Below are 18,590 nucleotides of genomic sequence, written 5' to 3'. Positions count from 1 at the left end.
ACACACACACACACACACACACACACACACACACACATATACACACACACACACACACACACATATACACACACACACACACACACACACACAGACACACACACAGACATAAAATTTAAATAAGAGAAAGATTAATGATCAAACAGCTGACATCATCAGGCCGTAACGTGCTGTTCGAGGGTGCTGTGTGACGTCATGACGCAGGCGGGGCGGGGGGCGTGGCCTCACCTGTAGCTCAGGTGAATATAAGTGCGCCACCAGAAGCAGGAAGTATCTTATTTCCTGTTCACTTGTCTTTCTGATGTCGAAGATGATGCACCGCGTACCTCTGCTGTTCCTCTGCTTCCTGCTCACCCCCGGCCCGGCTCTGGCTCTGGACTGCGCCTGGGACCCGGATGTGGACCCGGACCAGGCTCTGGACCCGGTGTCCCTGGTCTCCACGCTGCTGCCGGGCCGGAACAACACCGTGGAGGGATCGGACCCGCGGCTGTGCCGCGAGGCCTGCTGTCAGACCGCGGGCTGCGACCTGGCGCTGCTCGGCTTCCCCATGGACGGACGGCCGCAGTGCATGCTGGTCCAGTGCGTGAGGCAGGGCCGCGACATGTGCGTGTTCCGACCCAGCACGCAGTTCAAGATTTACCGCAAGAAGGTCCCGACCGACGCCGAGACAAAGAGCCAGGAGGGCGGGGAGGAACTGCGCGTCGTCCCGCTGGGGCTGCTGGGAGAGATCAACGAGACAGACAGCAGTAAGAATGTTTAATTATTATTATTATTATTATTATTATTATTATTATTATTATTATATTTAATTAGTTTATTAATTATAAACCAACCAGACAGACTACAGTAAGAATGTTATATTATTATTATTATTATTATTATTATTATTATTATTATTATTATTATTACTACTATATTTAATTAGTTTATTAATTATAAACCAACCAGACAGACTACAGTAAGAATGTTATATTAATATTATTATTATTATTATTATTATTATTATTATTATTATTATTATTAGTGTATTGTATAGTGAATTGTAAACCAGCAGAGGAGGAAAGAGAAGAACTATATTCTCTCCTGTAGGAGATCAGGATTCCTCATGAACTCACTCAAACATGTTTAAATAAAGTTCTGTCTAGCTATATTTGATGGTGTTTCCATAGTAACATGCAGGTCTGGTGAGTTATTAACATTAAAGGGAGATTTCACCGTTGAAAGATGAATAGATCTTTATTTGGGTCTCTGATGTCGTAGAAATGTGACATTAATTTAGAAGTTGGTGTCTTCCAGTCTGAGAGAAGACAGGACATGATAGACACTAACTCCCAGAATGCACTGCTTCGCTGCTTTAGAGTCCACTGCCAAGACAGACAGACAGACAGACAGACAGACAGACAGACATTCCCTGATGTGTATATTTATGAAATACATAGATTGTAATGGGAGGGAATTACATATCGGCTTCTTGAGCTGTGTGTTACCAATGCTCACATCAGTTTGAGTTATGTTTTTATATATTTAATTTGCTCTCTCATCGCTCCCACTGCTGGGGTTGAGACCATAGATATAGAACAAGTTATTCTATATAGAATAACTTGTTCTATATCTATGGTTGAGACTGAAGTACTAGGCTGAACCAGCAGCAGTCTGTGAAAGCACCAGTGTGATTATGATCAGATCTTGGTCCTGACTGATAGAGAAGTGATATTAATGAGAGTCGTGGTTTACACATCTACAGCGTCAGCTATTATATCGCCAGCTCTCCTCCTGTTTTAGGAAGCAGAGACTGGATTGTGTTTAGTCTGTTAAACCGTGTCTGTGTTCTTCATATTTTTGTAGAATTATAGTTTGCTCTTCTTGTTTAAAATATGCAGCTCTGGTAGATGATTGTGATTGGTCGTGCTGTGCAAATCCCGCCTCTTTTATGTAAACATGCTCATCTCTGGATTGGGAAACCCTGGGTTGTCTGCCTGCCTGTCTGTCTGCCTGCCTGCCTGTCTGTCTGTGAACTAACCCTGGCCTGTCTGTCTGTCTGCCTGCCTGCCTGCCTGTAAACTAACCCTGATGGTTGATGAACTAGTTGTTAACCAGTGTCGTGATACAGGTTATGCTAGACCGAGGTTGTTGGGTTAGGTGAAGCCGGGGAACTGAAATACATCAGGGCATGTTGATCTGGATTGGTAGTTCTGGTCTCTGGCCTCTGGTCTCTGGTCTCTGGCCTCAGGTCTCTGGTGGTGGTGTTGTTGTGATAACATCAATATGTTATGTGTTCCCTCTGCTGACATCACAGCTACCTGTACAGGTAGAGAGAGTCAGCTGATCAGACCGGTCTGTCTGCTCTCTGGAGCACAGGACACACACACAGAGACACACAGAGACACACACACACAGAGACACACAGAGACACACACACACAGAGACACACAGAGACACACAGAGACACACAGAGACACACACACAGAGAGACACACACACACACACACACACACACAGAAACTCAGACTCTGTCAACACACACACGTACACAGAGAGAGAGACAGACAGACCCGGCTCAGCTCTGAGATTATCTCTCATTGCACAGTGCTGTGGAGGAATAATCAGAGTTTACTTTATGTTCTTCCTCTGGTTAGAAGAGGTGACTGTAGGCTGCAGCTCACAGCAACTTCATACCATATAGTGTCTGGCTTTTGGTTGATATTTAGTGTTGGCAAATGGCTTTTTGTTGAGTTTCCTCTTAGTGAAAAAATAGACACGGAAAAGCGTAGCGCCTTTTGTCACCAACCTTATTCCAAACACGGACAACGATGTGACTTAACGGGGTCAGGGAGCCTGCCTATGAGTGGCATCACGCTCTGTCTGCCACTTGTTGTCTGTAGCTGGTTGTGCGTTGCATGTGTGTGTGGGATTCTGAAACGTCCTTAAATTCGGGAATTGTCGTTTGTTTATTCAAAGTCAAAGACAGTCCAAAGTAGTGCTACTTTGCAAATTTTTGTGGGTCTGAGGTGTATTTCACATTTTAGCTGCCAAAGCTCCGCTGCGTTCTTCGACCCTCTCAGTCTCTGGTCCTCAGGGTGAGAGGGGGAGGGACCAGCTCTCAGTCTCTGGTCCTCAGGGTGAGAGGGTGAGGGACCAGCTCTCAGTCTCTGGTCCTCAGGGTGAGAGGGTGAGGGACCAGCTCTCAGTCTCTGGTCCTCAGGGGGAGAGGGGGAGGGACCAGCTCTCTGTCTCTGGTCCTCAGGGGGAGAGGGGGAGGGACCAGCTCTCTGTCTCTGGTCCTCAGGGTGAGAGGGGGAGGGACCAGCTCTCTGTCTCTGGTCCTCAGGGTGAGAGGGTGAGGGACCAGCTCTCTGTCTCTGGTCCTCAGGGGGAGAGGGGGAGGGACCAGCTCTCAGTCTCTGGTCCTCAGGGTGAGAGGGTGAGGGACCAGCTCTCAGTCTCTGGTCCTCAGGGTGAGAGGGGGAGGGACCAGCTCTCAGTCTCTGGTCCTCAGGGTGAGAGGGTGAGGGACCAGCTCTCAGTCTCTGGTCCTCAGGGGGAGAGGGGGAGGGACCAGCAGCTAGAGTGGCAAAAGCCAATGTTATATATGTATATATTTATATGTTATTTATTTTTATATATATATATATATATATGTATGTATATGTGTGTATGTATGTATGTATGTATGTATGTATGTATGTATGTGTATATATATATATATATATATATATATATATATATATATATATATATATATAATATATATATATATATATATATATATATATATATATATATATATATATATCCATCAGACTAACGGTTCGAGAGACATGCGCATAACAGACAGACAGACAGACAGATGTTCCTGCAATTCATAGATAGATTTGTAGCAGTGTTATCAGGTAAATGGCTTTTATTGTGGAAGTATCAGTCAGAAGAGACAGGAAGTCAGTTTAAATGACTAACTGAAGGTAAACATTACAGCATCAGCTATAAAGATTATCTCACAGTTGATTATTGTTCTGGATGAATGGAGGACTAGTTCTGTCTGTCCTGGACTAGGACACATTCATATTAACACGCTGAGACCTCAGGGTCCTGTCCCAGAGGAGACGTGTGTGTGTGTGTGTGTGTGTGTGTGTGTGTGTGTGTGTGTGTGTGTGTGTGTGTGTGTGTGTGTGTGTGTGTGTGTGTGTGTGTGTGTGTGTGTGTGGGTGTGTGTGTGTGTGTGTGTGTGTGTGTGTGTGTGTGTGTGTGTGTGTGTGTCTCAGTAGTGTATATGTATTTCTTTGGGAATGAAGGATTTGTAGTATAGTGATCTTTTAGCCAGAGGCCCTCTGGACCTTCTTCCTGATGGTAATAGCTCAAAGCTATGATTGGGGGGGGGGATGATGGAGTTGGATTTTCTTCCCACTGCTTGTATATAAAGATCAGATGGCTGTTTTTGGGGAATGCCTATGATCTTAACGGCTCCCTGGCTATCCTGTTCTTAGCCAGCGTTCTCATGCATGTGTTTGGTGGGAAGCTGTACCAAGACGATGTTGAAGCGATGCCAGACTCCACCAGTGACTGGTGTACTGTGTTGACGTACTGCTAGTAAGTGGACATGGAGTCATCACCAGTGACTGGTGTACTGTGTTGACGTACTGCTAGTAAGTGGACATGGAGTCATCACCAGTGAGGTTGGCCACCAAGGCCATGTCATCTGCATCCTTAAATAGCTTGAGTGTGTTGCTGCTGCAGGTGATCTCATTGAGATGGAGAGGACAGGTGACAACACCCCCCACTTAAACCCCTTTACCCTCACATGCTGTCGTCTGTCCTTTAAAATCTCCTTCATCCAGAGAGTCCGAGTGGTTAACCTGCAGCTGTTGAGGCGCTACAGAAGAGTGATGATGTTCACTGTATTGACTGCAGAGGAGAAATCCTTAAATAAGATCCTGACAAAGGAGTCAAGGTGTCTTGTTACAATGTCAGTGTTACAATGTTACAATGTTACAGTGTCACAGTGTCGCAATGTTACAATGTTACAAAACCAGCCCCCCCCCATGTGTCCCGCTGCCAGGGGCCAGCCATGTATCAGAGATCAGACCTGTGGGGGTGTTTTGAGGCTGCGGGGGCCAGCCATGTGACAGAGATCAGACCTGGGGGGTGTTTTGAGGCTGCGGGGGCCAGCCATGTATCAGAGATCAGACCTGGGGGGTGTTTTGAGGCTGCGGGGGCCAGCCATGTGACAGAGATCAGACCTGTGGGGGTGTTTTGAGGCTGCGGGGGCCAGCCATGTATCAGAGATCAGACCTGGGGGGTGTTTTGAGGTTGATGTTTGCATGCCTGTCTGTCTGAATACAAGCTCTGAACTGTCTCCTCAGTCTCTTCTTTCTCTGGGAAATGAAGATGCCTTCAAGTGCCCTCGGAAACCTCCAGATATCATCGAGGTTTTACATTAATGTGTAGTACCGATACAGAATACACACTGTTAAAACTGTGTGTCTGTCTGTGTCTGATGTGTGTGTGTGTGTGTGTGTGTTTGTCTCTTTCAGTCCGGTGTCGGCTGCCGATGAAGGTGGGTTCGTGCCGCGCGGCCTTCCCCAGGTTCTACTACGATGTGACCAATCAGAGCTGTCGCAGCTTCACCTACGGCGGCTGTGACGCCAACGAAAACCACTTCAACACCAGGGAGGAGTGTGAGGCCAGCTGCAGCGGAGTCACAGGTAACACACACACACACACACACACACACACACACACACACACACACACACACACACACACACACACAGTGGTAACACACACATGCACACACACACACACACACACACACAGTGGTAACACACACATGCACACACACACACACACACGCACACAGTGGTAACACACACATGCACACACACACACACACACACACACACGCACACAGTGGACACACACACACACACACACACACACACACACACACACACACACACACACAGTGGTAACACACGCAGACACACACACACACACACACACACAGAGGTAACACACACACACACACACACAGGTAACACACACACACACACACACACACACACACAGAGGTAACACACACACAGAGGTAACACACACACACACACACACAGAGGTAACACACACACACACACACACACACACAGAGGTAACACACACACAGAGGTAACACACACACAGGGGTAACACACACACACAGAGGTAACACACACACAGGGGTAACACACACACAGGGGTAACACACACACACACACACACACACACACACACACAGAGGTAACACACACACAGGGGTAACACACACACACACACACACACACACACACACACACACACACACACACACACAGAGGTAACATGGAACAACAGAATAAATGTCCATATTATGCAGACGACACACATTTCCATAATCAATGATACACACACTGGGGTGAGTTAACAAATCAACCGTGTGTGTCTCTGTGTGTGTCTGTGTCTCTGTGTGTGTAGGTTTGTGTGTAGAGGTGTGTGTTTGTGTGTGTGTTTGGGGAGGTGTCAGGTGTATGCAGTCAGACCGGTTCTGTGAACTCTGATCCTGAAGACAAACACCTGAACACACCTTCAACCCTCCTCCCTTTGTTCTCTCAGAGTGATCTCTCTCACATGGTCACGCTCACTCACAGACAGGAAGCTGTGTGTGTGTGTGTGTAAACCTGCTGCAGTGACAGCAGGACTTAAACCAACAGCTCCCTGTTCTGTAATCTCTCACAAACCAGTTTATGGACGGCTGTTTTGAATGTGATGACACACACAGAGACACACACAGACACAGCTCAGTTCTTGTGGTATTCGTCCACTGGTCCTGAGTAGATCACAGCTGCATGCTGCTCCTTCTACTCCCCTTGTTTCCTCAGTTATAGAGCTTTTAAAAAGGCTGGTGTGTGTGTGTGTGTCAGAGCTTGTCAGTGGACCTTTCTCTCAGCAGACATGTTGACTTGTCCTAGCAGGAAGAGCCCAGCTGAGACTGATCACCTTAACGATGGCTCAGCTCCATCTAGTGTCCCAGTGAGATATTTCAGAGAGTCAGCATGAATAATACCAGGACCTCTCCTAGGGGAACCTCTCCTAGGGGAACGCAGCCATCATTAATGGTCTGAACACACCTGGGCTGTTCCTGCTATGACATGTCAACATGGCTGCTGGGAAAAGGTCTATAGGTACCAACTGTTAGCTTTTATATTTGGCAGTTTAGGACACACAGGCTGGCTGTAAGAGGGCTAGACTAGGGGAGAGAGAGAGAGAGAGATTCTCTTAAAGTGGACTTAAATAAATTGTGTGTGTGTGTGTGTGTGTGTGTGTGTGTGTGTGTGTGTGTGTGTGTGTGTGTGTGTGTGTGTGTGTGTGTGTGTGTGTGTGTGTGTGTGTGTGTGTGTGTGTGTAGGTTCAGTTCTTCCTGATGAATCGACTCCAGCTCCTGATCTTCCTCCCAAAGCTCGGCGCCTGGCTCCCGTCGACTCCAGTAAGACATCATAACCACAACTCAATAATCTCATATATATATATATATCTATCTATCTATCTATCTATCTATCTATCTATCTATCTATCTATCTATCTATCTATCTATATATCTCAGATCATCCTGGTAAATCTAATGAATCCAGGCTTTCCTCAGAGCCTTTGATCTTTACTTTTTATTTAATTAGTTTAAAATTCTGTTTGGCTGATAATAACTAACGCTAACTACCGTAACTGATGGAGGACTCTGTCTGTCTCTCTGCCTGTCTGTCTCTCTCTCTCTGCCTGTCTGTCTCTCTAAGTGTCTGAAGCAGCTCCAGAGGCTCAGCAGAGAGGTAACCCCTCACCTCCACTTCAATATAACTTTATTAATACTGTCCAATCACACACCTCCACTTCAATATAACTTTATTAATACTGTCCAATCATACACCTCCACTTCAATATAACTTTATTAATACTGTCCAATCACACACCTCCACTTCAATATAACTTTATTAATACTGTCCAATCACACACCTCCACTTCAATATAACTTTATTAATACTGTCCAATCACACACTGTCACTGCCCGATGTGAGTCGAGTGCAGATGTGAGTCGTGCATGCTCAGATTTAAACTGTTTACGGCATAACGTGTCATACTGAAATTTGTGAAATCTATAAAATAATAAACGTTTCTCTTTACATACAATAACAGAAGATGGTAGTCATTTCCAAAACGTTTAGCTATCTATGACTGTTTGATTGCTAACGTTAGCTCATAGACTGTGCGTTAGCTCAAAAAGCCGTTAGCATCTTGTAGGCTACTTGTCGCAGTGACGAATGCGCGACTCACATCTGCACTCGACTCACATCTGCACTCGACTCACATCGGGCAGTGACACACACCTCCACTTCAATATAACTTTATTAGCTTAAATCATAACGCTGGCCCCTCTGTGTCGACCCTTCACAATAAAAGCATTTCTCTGAGAGGATATGATATTAAGATGCTGTATGTCATGTTTCTCTGAGGATATGATATTAAGATGCTGTATGTCATGTTTCTCTGAGAGGATATGATATTAAGATGCTGTATGTCATGTTTCTCTGAGAGGATATGATATTAAGATGCTGTATGTTATGTTTCTCTGAGAGGATATGATATTAAGATGCTGTATGTTATGTTTCTCTGAGAGGATATGATATTAAGATGCTGTATGTCATGTTTCTCTGAGAGGATATGATATTAAGATGCTGTATGTTATGTTTCTCTGAGAGGATATGATATTAAGATGCTGTATGTTGACTGCTGGGCAGGACCAACCCAGAGACAGAGATTAGAAACTGAGATTTAGGTCTGATGACAACAGGAAGTTATTAAGAGTCAGGTGGAGACTACTGTTGACGACTTCCTGTCTCCAGCTGATATATATGATATATGACATCATATATATATGATGTTGCTACTGTAAACAGTCTGTAATATGGCAGGTCTATGCAGATTAAAGAGCAGTGTTAATGTATTTATGTATTTTAGACGTCTCTGGCCTTCAGAAAGCTGAACTTGTTCTTCTCTCCACAGACAAGGCCGCCGATGACTTCGCTGGTATGTTTAAACGTTTCTCTCCATCTCTGCGATTAATTCTGGTTCATATGCATCACTTTATTCCTAAATCATGACTCAATATGCAGCTTTAAATCATGATGCCAACACAGACCATGTTCCTAATGCCATCAAATGACCCTGAGTTGTTGTCCAATCAGAGCGCTGCGGGGCGGAGCCTGATGGCGGTCATTGCAGAGCGGCGTTTCAGCACTGGTACTACAACAGCAAGACAGGAAGCTGTCAGACCTTCATGTACGGAGGCTGCCGAGGAAACAGGAACAACTACTTCACCGAGGAGGACTGCATCAACTCCTGCACAGGTCAGACACACGTACTATACAGTGAGGAAAATAAGTATTTGAACACCCTGCTATTTTGCAAGTTCTCCCACTTAGAAATCATGGAGGGTCTGAAATTGTCATCGTAGGTGCATGTCCACTGTGAGAGACAAAATCAATTTTTTTAACTATTTATTTGTATGATACAGCTGCAAATAAGTATTTGAACACCTGTCTATCAGCTAGAATTCTGACCCTCAAAGACCTGTTAGTCTGCCTTTAAAATGTCGACCTCCACTCCATTTATTATCCTAAATTAGATGCACCTGTTTGAGGTCGTTAGCTGCATAAAGACACCTGTCCACCCCATACAATCAGTAAGAATCCAACTACTAACATGGCCAAGACCAAAGAGCTGTCCAAAGACACTAGAGACTAAATTGTACACCTCCACAAGGCTGGAAAGGGCTACGGGGAAATTGCCAAGCAGCTTGGTGAAAAAAGGTCCACTGTTGGAGCAATCATTAGAAAATGGAAGAAGCTAAACATGACTGTCAGTCTCCCTCGGACTGGGGCTCCATGCAAGATCTCACCTCGTGGGGTCTCAGTGATCCTAAGAAAGGTGAGAAATCAGCCCAGAACTACACGGGAGGAGCTGGTCAATGACCTGAAAAGAGCTGGGACCACCGTTTCCAAGGTTACTGTTGGTAATACACTAAGACGTCATGGTTTGAAATCATTCATGGCACGGAAGGTTCCCCTGCTTAAACCAGCACATGTCAAGGCCCGTCTTAAGTTTGCCAATGACCATTTGGATGATCCAGAGGAGTCATGGGAGAAAGTCATGTGGTCAGATGAGACCAAAATAGAACTTTTTGGTCATAATTCCACTAACCGTGTTTGGAGGAAGAAGAATGATGAGGACCATCCCAAGAACACCATCCCTACTGTGAAGCATGGGGGTGGTAGCATCATGCTTTGGGGGTGTTTTTCTGCACATGGGACAGGGCGACTGCACTGTATTAAGGAGAGGATGACCGGGGCCATGTATTGCGAGATTTTCCCTCAGTTAGAGTATTGAAGATGGGTCGAGGCTGGGTCTTCCAACATGACAATGACCCGAAGCACACAGCCAGGATAACCAAGGAGTGGCTCTGTAAGAAGCATATCAAGGTTCTGGCGTGGCCTAGCCAGTCTCCAGACCTGAACCCAATAGAGAATCTTTGGAGGGAGCTCAAACTCTGTGTTTCTCAGCGACAGCCCAGAAACCTGACTGATCTAGAGAAGATCTGTGTGGAGGAGTGGGCCAAAATCCCTCCTGCAGTGTGTTAACCTGGTGAAAAACTACAGGAAACGTTTGACCTCTGTAATTGCAAACAAAGGCTACTGTACCAAATATTAACATTGATTTTCTCAGGTGTTCAAATACTTATTTGCAGCTGTATCATACAAATAAATAGTTAAAAAATCATACATTGTGATTTCTGGATTTATTTTTTTAGATTATGTCTCTCACAGTGGACATGCTCCTACGATGACAATTTCAGACCCTCCATGATTTCTAAGTGGGAGAACTTGCAAAATAGCAGGGTGTTCAAATACTTATTTTCCTCACTGTATATATACATACACACACACACAGAGTAATATTTCAACATGTAAATAATCAGGACTTTTAGCGTGTATAGAGCCAGCATATCTCCACCAGACTCCATGTAAATAATCACTACTTTTAGCGTGTATAGAGCCAGCATATTTCCACCAGACTCCATGTAAATAATCAGGACTTTTAGCGTGTATAGAGCCAGCATATCTCCACCAGACTCCATGTAAATAATCAGGACTTTTAGCGTGTATAGAGCCAGCATATTTCCACCAGACTCCATGTAAATAATCAGGACTTTTAGCGTGTATAGAGCCAGCATATCTCCACATGTAAATGGGTGAATTAAGGGTTTATTTCAACCAAACCAGAGTGATGATTGTTGGAACAGTGGAAAGATGAACCAAGACGGCTTTTGATAGTTTGATTTAGTTTCTGTCCACTTTGAATGAAGTGTGTTTTACGATGATAAAAGTCCTGATTATTTACATGGAGTCTGGTGGAGTTTGGTGATGGTGATTCCGGGGCTGGGACTTTTAGTGGAAGCTAACTGCTGCTGAACATTAGTCCTGTAGGGTTACATTACAGCTTGGTCCTGGTTTAATACTGGACCAGTTTCAGAGATTGATGTTCACACACACACACACACACACACACACACACACACACACACACACACACACACACACACACAGAGTCCAGGGTGAAAGAAACCAAAGTCACAGTTTATTAAAGTCGTGTCTCTTCCTGCAGTCCAAGTGCTTCCCTCCAAGAAAGACGCTGATGATGATGATGAAGTCTCTGCAGAATACAAAGGTATGAAATCCTAAAGAAATAGCTAGTATCTATGTGGTAGAAACACCAACAGTTCAGGAGTGTTTGTCCTGATGGCTCAGAGAAAATAAAGCCAGTAGTAGTCATAATATATGTTAGTTCATATCAGGAATACACATGCAATAATTAAATACAAATGCTTCTGATTTCAAAGGAAAGAAAAGACATGAATGAATGAATAAATGGTGAGTGAGTGACCCTAACCCTTATCCCTGGGGGTCAGGCTCAGGGTCCCTGAGAGCCACGGTGTGAAATAAGAATCCCATCCAGAGACAGAGTTCATTGAAGTGCCCATATTATGAAAAAAATCTGGGATTTGGGGAGTTATTTAGTGTCTCTGGTGCTTCATACAAACTTTGATAAAACCATCCATGCTGTTCTGAGTGAGATACGGTTTCTGAATGTGTCCTGCCTTCAGTCTCTGGGTGAGCTGGTCAACATCTGCACGGCTTTCTACGTCACTAGCTGAGACGAGGGGCCTAGGGGGCTAACCGTTAGCATGCTAGCTCGTTCTCAATGGCAAAACACTGCTACAACACACACTAGTTCACCATAATCTACAGAAGAACTACTTCCATGTCCCTGTTCTGCAGGTATTCACACAAAGTTGGAAGTGCACCCTCGTTTAGAAGAAGTCTCCCGGCTAATCCTGCCTTGTACTACTGAAGTTGGAGAAACAGCTAGCTAGCTCATGTAGTCCTTACCTAGCTACTGATCATGTGATCTTACCTAGCTACTGATCATGTGATCTTACCTAGCTACTGATCATGTGATCTTACCTAGCTACTGATCATGTGATCTTACCTAGCTACTGATCATGTGATCTTACCTAGCTACTGATCATGTGATCTTACCTAGCTACCGAGCATGTGGTCTTACCTAGCTACCGATCATGTGGTCTTACCTAGCTACTGATCATGTGATCTTACCTAGCTACTGATCATGTGATCTTACCTAGCTAGCTAGCTCATGTAGTCCTTACCTAGCTACTGATCATGTGATCTTACCTAGCTACCGAGCATGTGATCTTACCTAGCTACTGATCATGTGATCTTACCTAGCTACCGAGCATGTGGTCTTACCTAGCTACCGAGCATGTGATCTTACCTAGCTACTGAGCATGTGGTCTTACCTAGCTACTGAGCATGTGGTCTTACCTAGCTACCGAGCATGTGGTCTTACCTAGCTACTGATCATGTGGTCTTACCTAGCTACTGAGCATGTGGTCTTACCTAGCTACTGAGCATGTGGTCTTACCTAGCTACTGAGCATGTGGTCTTACCTAGCTACCGAGCATGTGGTCTTACCTAGCTACCGAGCATGTGGTCTTACCTAGCTACCGAGCATGTGGTCTTACCTAGCTACTGAGCATGTGGTCTTACCTAGCTACTGAGCATGTGGTCTTACCTAGCTACCGAGCATGTGGTCTTACCTAGCTACCGAGCATGTGGTCTTACCTAGCTACTGAGCATGTGCGACTGCCAACAAAGATGTTCCAGCAGTGAGAGGTCTCACTCTGTAGCTAAAACAGAGACCTGAACACAGGGTGAAAAGAGGAGCTGCAGCAATGTGCAGTACAACTAAAATATGGTGTTTTTCCTATTGTTGTAACCTATTCTGGTACAACCTCAAAATACAGTTATGAACCTGAAAATGAGCATAATATGAGCACTTTAACAAAATCTCTGAGACTATTAATGTCCCGTCTTGTCTTCTCTCTTACAGTTTAGTCCACATAATGCCCATTAAAAGTTCCTTATCCATTACAGAGTTTAGCAATCAAGCAGAACAAAGATAATATATTTAAGCAGCCTGTTTCTCTGGCTCTCAGAGTCCAGACCAGTTGCATAGCTTACCTTCCCCTCCAGTGCAACAGGAAGTAGGCCTAAAAGTCAGGTGCTATACTTTAACAAACTCCTCCTAGAGATTTCATCCGATGGACTTCAAACTTGATCTGTATCTTCTCAACACCTTAAGATGAAAAGTTATTAAAAGAAAAACTTTTCGTCAGACGGTGTGGGCGTGGCGTGGCGGCCATTTTAAGTGTTTAGCGATGAACGAGAAAGTGGCTGTAACTACAGTGTACATTGTCATATCTGCTTGAAATTTCACACAATCAACACAGTCCAGGTCTGAGGACACCTACAGGCCAATATTGACTTTTGGTCATAGCGCCCCCGCCTGCAACAGGAAATCTGCCTTATATGACAACATCATCTGATTTACATGAAACTTAGAATGTGTGGTCTACATGTGATATGAGCCGCCCCTATAATATACCACGTCCACTTACTCAGGCCACGCTCCCTTTCATAACATTTGTACCGTTTAAGGTAGAGTCTTGTGTGAGGTATCATTGAACTCAGCAGAGAGTTCCTTCTTCATTGGTGCTGTTTTGGTCCGCCAGTACCCTGACAACGCGCACAGGCGCGAGGGCCCGTCCATTGCTGCTTGCAGCTTTAATTTATATTATACATACCATAAACCAGCAGTAAGTGAGGTTTGGTCTGTGTGTAGATGGCTGCATGGTGACCTCTGACCCCGGCCCCTGCCGCGCTGCCTTCCCCATGTTCTACTACACGCCAGCACCCCGCCTCCTGCCAGACCTTCATGTACGGAGGTTGTCGCGGCAACAACAACCGCTACGAGCGAGGAGGAGTGCCTGAGCCGCTGCAGCACTGGTAAAGAATACTGCTAACACACTGCTAACATACACCTGCTAACACACTGTCACCACAATGCTACATACTGCTAACATACAGCTGCTAACGCACTGCTAACGTACTGCTAACACACTGGCACCACACTGTGCTACACACTGGCAACACACTGCTAACACACTGGCACCACACTGCTAACACACTGGCAACACACTGGCACCACACTGCTAACACACTGCACCACACTGCTAACACACTGGCACCACAACTGCTAACACACTGGCAACACACTGCTAACACACTGGCACACACTGCTAACACACTGGCTAACACGACTGGCACCACACTGCTAACACACTGCACCACACTGCTAACACATTCCATGGCACCACACTGCTCACTAACCACTGGCACCACACTGCTACCACACACTGGCACCCAGCACTGCTAACACACTGCAACACACTGTAACAACACGGCAACACCTGCTAACACACTGCACTCACACTGCTAACACCTGCTAACATACTGCTAACCACACTGCTAACCTACTGTGCACCAACTGCTAACACACTGCTAACACACTGGCACCACACGTGCTAACACACGCCACACCTGCTAACCACACTTCTAACACACTGCACACACTGCTAGCACACTGCTAACCCTGGCCACACACTGGCACCACACTGTCTACCACACTGCTAACCATACTGCACACCACACTGCTAACATACGGCACCACACGCTAACACACTGCACCACACGTGCTACCACACTACTAACACCCTGCCACCACACTGCTACACACTGCTAACATCTGGCAACACACACTGCTAACATCTGGCAACCACACTGCTAACACACTGCTACCACCTGCACCACACTGCTAACACACTGCTACCACACTGGCACCACACTGCTAACACACTGCTAACACACTGGCACCACACTGTGCTAACACACTGCTAACACACTGGTAGCACACTGCTAACACACTGGCAACACACTGCTAATACCACTGGCAACACACTGCTAACACACTGCTAACACACTGCCAACAAACGTTGCTACATTACAACATCTGCTGACATGTGAATGTTTTCCACCATGTTCTCTCCTCCAGTTCCTTACTTTCATGGAACCCACGCAACACCTGCTACATGTCCAGTTCTCCTCTCAGATAGTAACACCTGACTACGGTCAATAGTAAACAACTGACTACAGGTCAGTAGTACACCTGACTACGGTCAGTAGTAACACAGTCAGTAGTACACCTGACTACAGTCAGATAGTAACACCTGACTACAGGTCAGTAGTAACCCCTGACAACAGCTCATATACTCCTCTCAGGAATCTCTACTGTAGAATGATACCCATGGTGTGATGGTACCAGGTTTAATGATACCCAGGGTGTGATGGTACCAGGTTTAATGATACCCAGGTATGATGTGTTTTGTGTGTTGATGACAGATGTTGATGCGTTACACCCTGTGTTAGCGTTACCCCTGTGTTTAGCATTACAACTGTGTTTAGCGTTACCCCTGTGTTTAGCGTTACCCCTGTGTTTAGTGCGTTACTCCCATGTGTTTAATGTAACCCCTGTGTTTAGTGCTTACCCCTGTGTTTAATGTAACCCCTGTTTTTAGCGTTACCCTGTGTTTAGTGTTACCCCTGTGTTTGATGAACGATGATGTAAATGTCGCTGACTCGAACATGATCTCCTTCTTCTCTCTTTCTCAGCTGTCTTGTCCTGTTCGTCACTCTGTCGCGCCGTCTCTGCTCTGCTGCTGGCGCACTCGCCGTTCTCCACGCTGAGACGCCACGTCTGTCCCGCAGCACTACGTCCTCCGCAGTAATACTCACCTGTCTCTTATAAAGCATCATCTGGTCCCCCAGCACGTCCTCCGTCAGTAACACTCACCTGTCTCTTATTAAAGATGCTGTAGTATGATTGTATAGATCCAGGACTTAGCCACAAGATTTGAACATCATCACTTCTCAGGTCCCTCCCCCCTTTCTGCTGAAGGCTGCGTTCAGAACAGCCTGCGTCGCTGTCAGATGTCAGGTCTTTTTTCCCTTCATATTGAATTGGGGGTCGTGTGTTTAGGGCTGCGGCGAGGTGGGACACCACTGGCCTGCAGCAAAAGTGAGACTGACTCAACTTTTGCAGAACAACTCCACACTGTGTCCTGCTATGGTGGCCAGTCATAGTACTGGAGATCCCCCCCTCCCCTTCATGATGATTTCAACGCTGATGTACCGATATATTTGGTCTCTCTCCTGCAGTGCTAAGGAGAGCTGCTTCCTGAAGATGATCATTCTTCTCTGGATGTCTCTGGCGCAGGAAGCCCCAGAAACTGGACAACGCCTAAAGGGGGGGATCCACCCTGTGGGGTTAGTGTTAGGGGTTCACCCCGTCAGTATCTTTAACCCGCTATACTCTGGATTCTCTCTGCAGACAGAGAGTTGTATGTTTCCTCTGTCTTCACCCGCTGCCTACGTGTGATTAAATGAAAGTTAGGGAACACAAATTATCAATTAAATCACTTTAAACTGTCATTTGAAGTCATGTTATTACGTCCGTTGTTCAGGGTCACCCGGAACCTGCCCACACAGAACTTTCCTCAGATTTCAAACATAAAAATAAACTCTGAATGTAAACATCTCCTACACCAAACAGACAACAGTACACTAAGTCTACTGCAGAATTCCTATTAAAGTCCTATGAAATGTAGACCCGTTTTTTGCAATTTTCCTGAAACTGCTAGAAAAGTCATAGCACACACATTCCTGATCACTCCGCATGTTTGATGTATTGTTTTGTGCAGGGCGTTTGCAAAGCTGCGTGACTAGTAGTGTGACAAAATGTGCCGAACATGAAGACAAGAATATTAAGTATGACATATACTAGTCACTTGTGCCGATGCACCTGCTATTGCATCACATCGCACACTGACTAATCTAAGTCATAATGTTAAACATATCCACAGCCATGGTAAACATTGCGCTAAGTTCTGCATATTTATTCTGGATCAGCGCTGAAACCTGTAGAAAGATGGTCAGATTCTGTTGGGCTCTGGTTAGGAGTTGGGAAGAATTAGTTACTTTAATATAAATAGTCATTAGAAACATTCTTAGTAAAACTGTGATTACTTTAGTGTGGAAGTCTGTTTCATTCTGTAAACTTTATAATGTTATGTTTATGATCTCATGGTGACTTTTATATCTTCTGATGGCATGTTAGGTGTGTTTTTAGTAAGTTGTATGCTGCCAGAGAGCAGGATATTAAATCACGAGGTACATTTAAAACTAATTTTTAAAATGGACGTCAAGCTTTGAAGCCGCCAAGACATGGAGCCTTCGTTTCCCAGAATCCAACATGACTCGTTGGCTCCCCTGCAGGCTGAAAACTGTCCTTTTCAGATATTTATGCTTACTGATTATTGATTTATTAAAGGGGAGACCCCTCAGAGTCAGAAACAGACAGACAGACAGACAGCAGACAGACTCCCAGTCAAGAACCTGCAGCTGTGCGTTAGGTTTAATGTAGTAGTTGATCAGAGCCTCTGTAAGGTCCTGATGATTTTAATAATCTATATCCTATGAGATGAAGATCTCTAGCATCAGACACCTCAGTAAACACAGCTGTTATTTAGGATAAAGGGACCCAACAGCTGTCTGGTTGTTTGGGTTTAAAGTTTAAATAGAAGTTTGATGGTGTTGTATTGATCTTTGATAGTTGGAACAGCTGTGTGTTTAATCATTTGATGTGATGAATGTATATGATTTAAATGATTTATATGATGTAATGAGTGTAATATGATGTAGTATGGTTGATGGATCTGAAACTATCTCAATAAAATGTTACACCTTCTACTTGTTTTTAATGTTGTATTTATCATCTGCGCTCTGCCTGTCTGTCTGTCTCCCTCCCTGTCTATCTCCCTCCCTGCCTGTCTGTCTCTCTGTCTGTCTGTCTAATATGTAGTATATGTCATCAGATATCAAACATGTCTTAATAACCCAGACTGGGAGAACTGACTAGATATTTGGGAACTAAACGTGCTGACGTCTTCCCAAGAAATTTCTGTTCATCTTTAATTGTTCAAATGTACAGATACATATAATAGA

General features: G+C 45.0%; 1 protein-coding gene across 1 annotated transcript; it reads left to right on the top strand.

Annotated features, from left to right (window-relative positions):
* The first annotated feature begins 262 nt into the window (after window positions 1-262).
* LOC118495056 (kunitz-type protease inhibitor 1-like) lies at window positions 263-14,468 on the top strand. The gene is made up of 7 exons (XM_036001316.1): window positions 263-746; window positions 5,529-5,699; window positions 7,415-7,492; window positions 9,058-9,081; window positions 9,240-9,401; window positions 11,716-11,778; window positions 14,314-14,468. The coding sequence occupies exons 1-7, from the start codon at window positions 302-304 to the stop codon at window positions 14,460-14,462; spliced, it is 1,092 nt and encodes a 363-aa protein (XP_035857209.1). The 5' UTR covers window positions 263-301; the 3' UTR covers window positions 14,463-14,468.
* The last annotated feature ends 4,122 nt before the right edge of the window (window positions 14,469-18,590 follow it).

This window comes from Sander lucioperca, chromosome 5, assembly GCF_008315115.2.
Source record: "Sander lucioperca isolate FBNREF2018 chromosome 5, SLUC_FBN_1.2, whole genome shotgun sequence".
Taxonomy (NCBI): domain Eukaryota; kingdom Metazoa; phylum Chordata; class Actinopteri; order Perciformes; family Percidae; genus Sander; species Sander lucioperca.
This window is presented reverse-complemented; position numbering and strand designations above follow the sequence as displayed.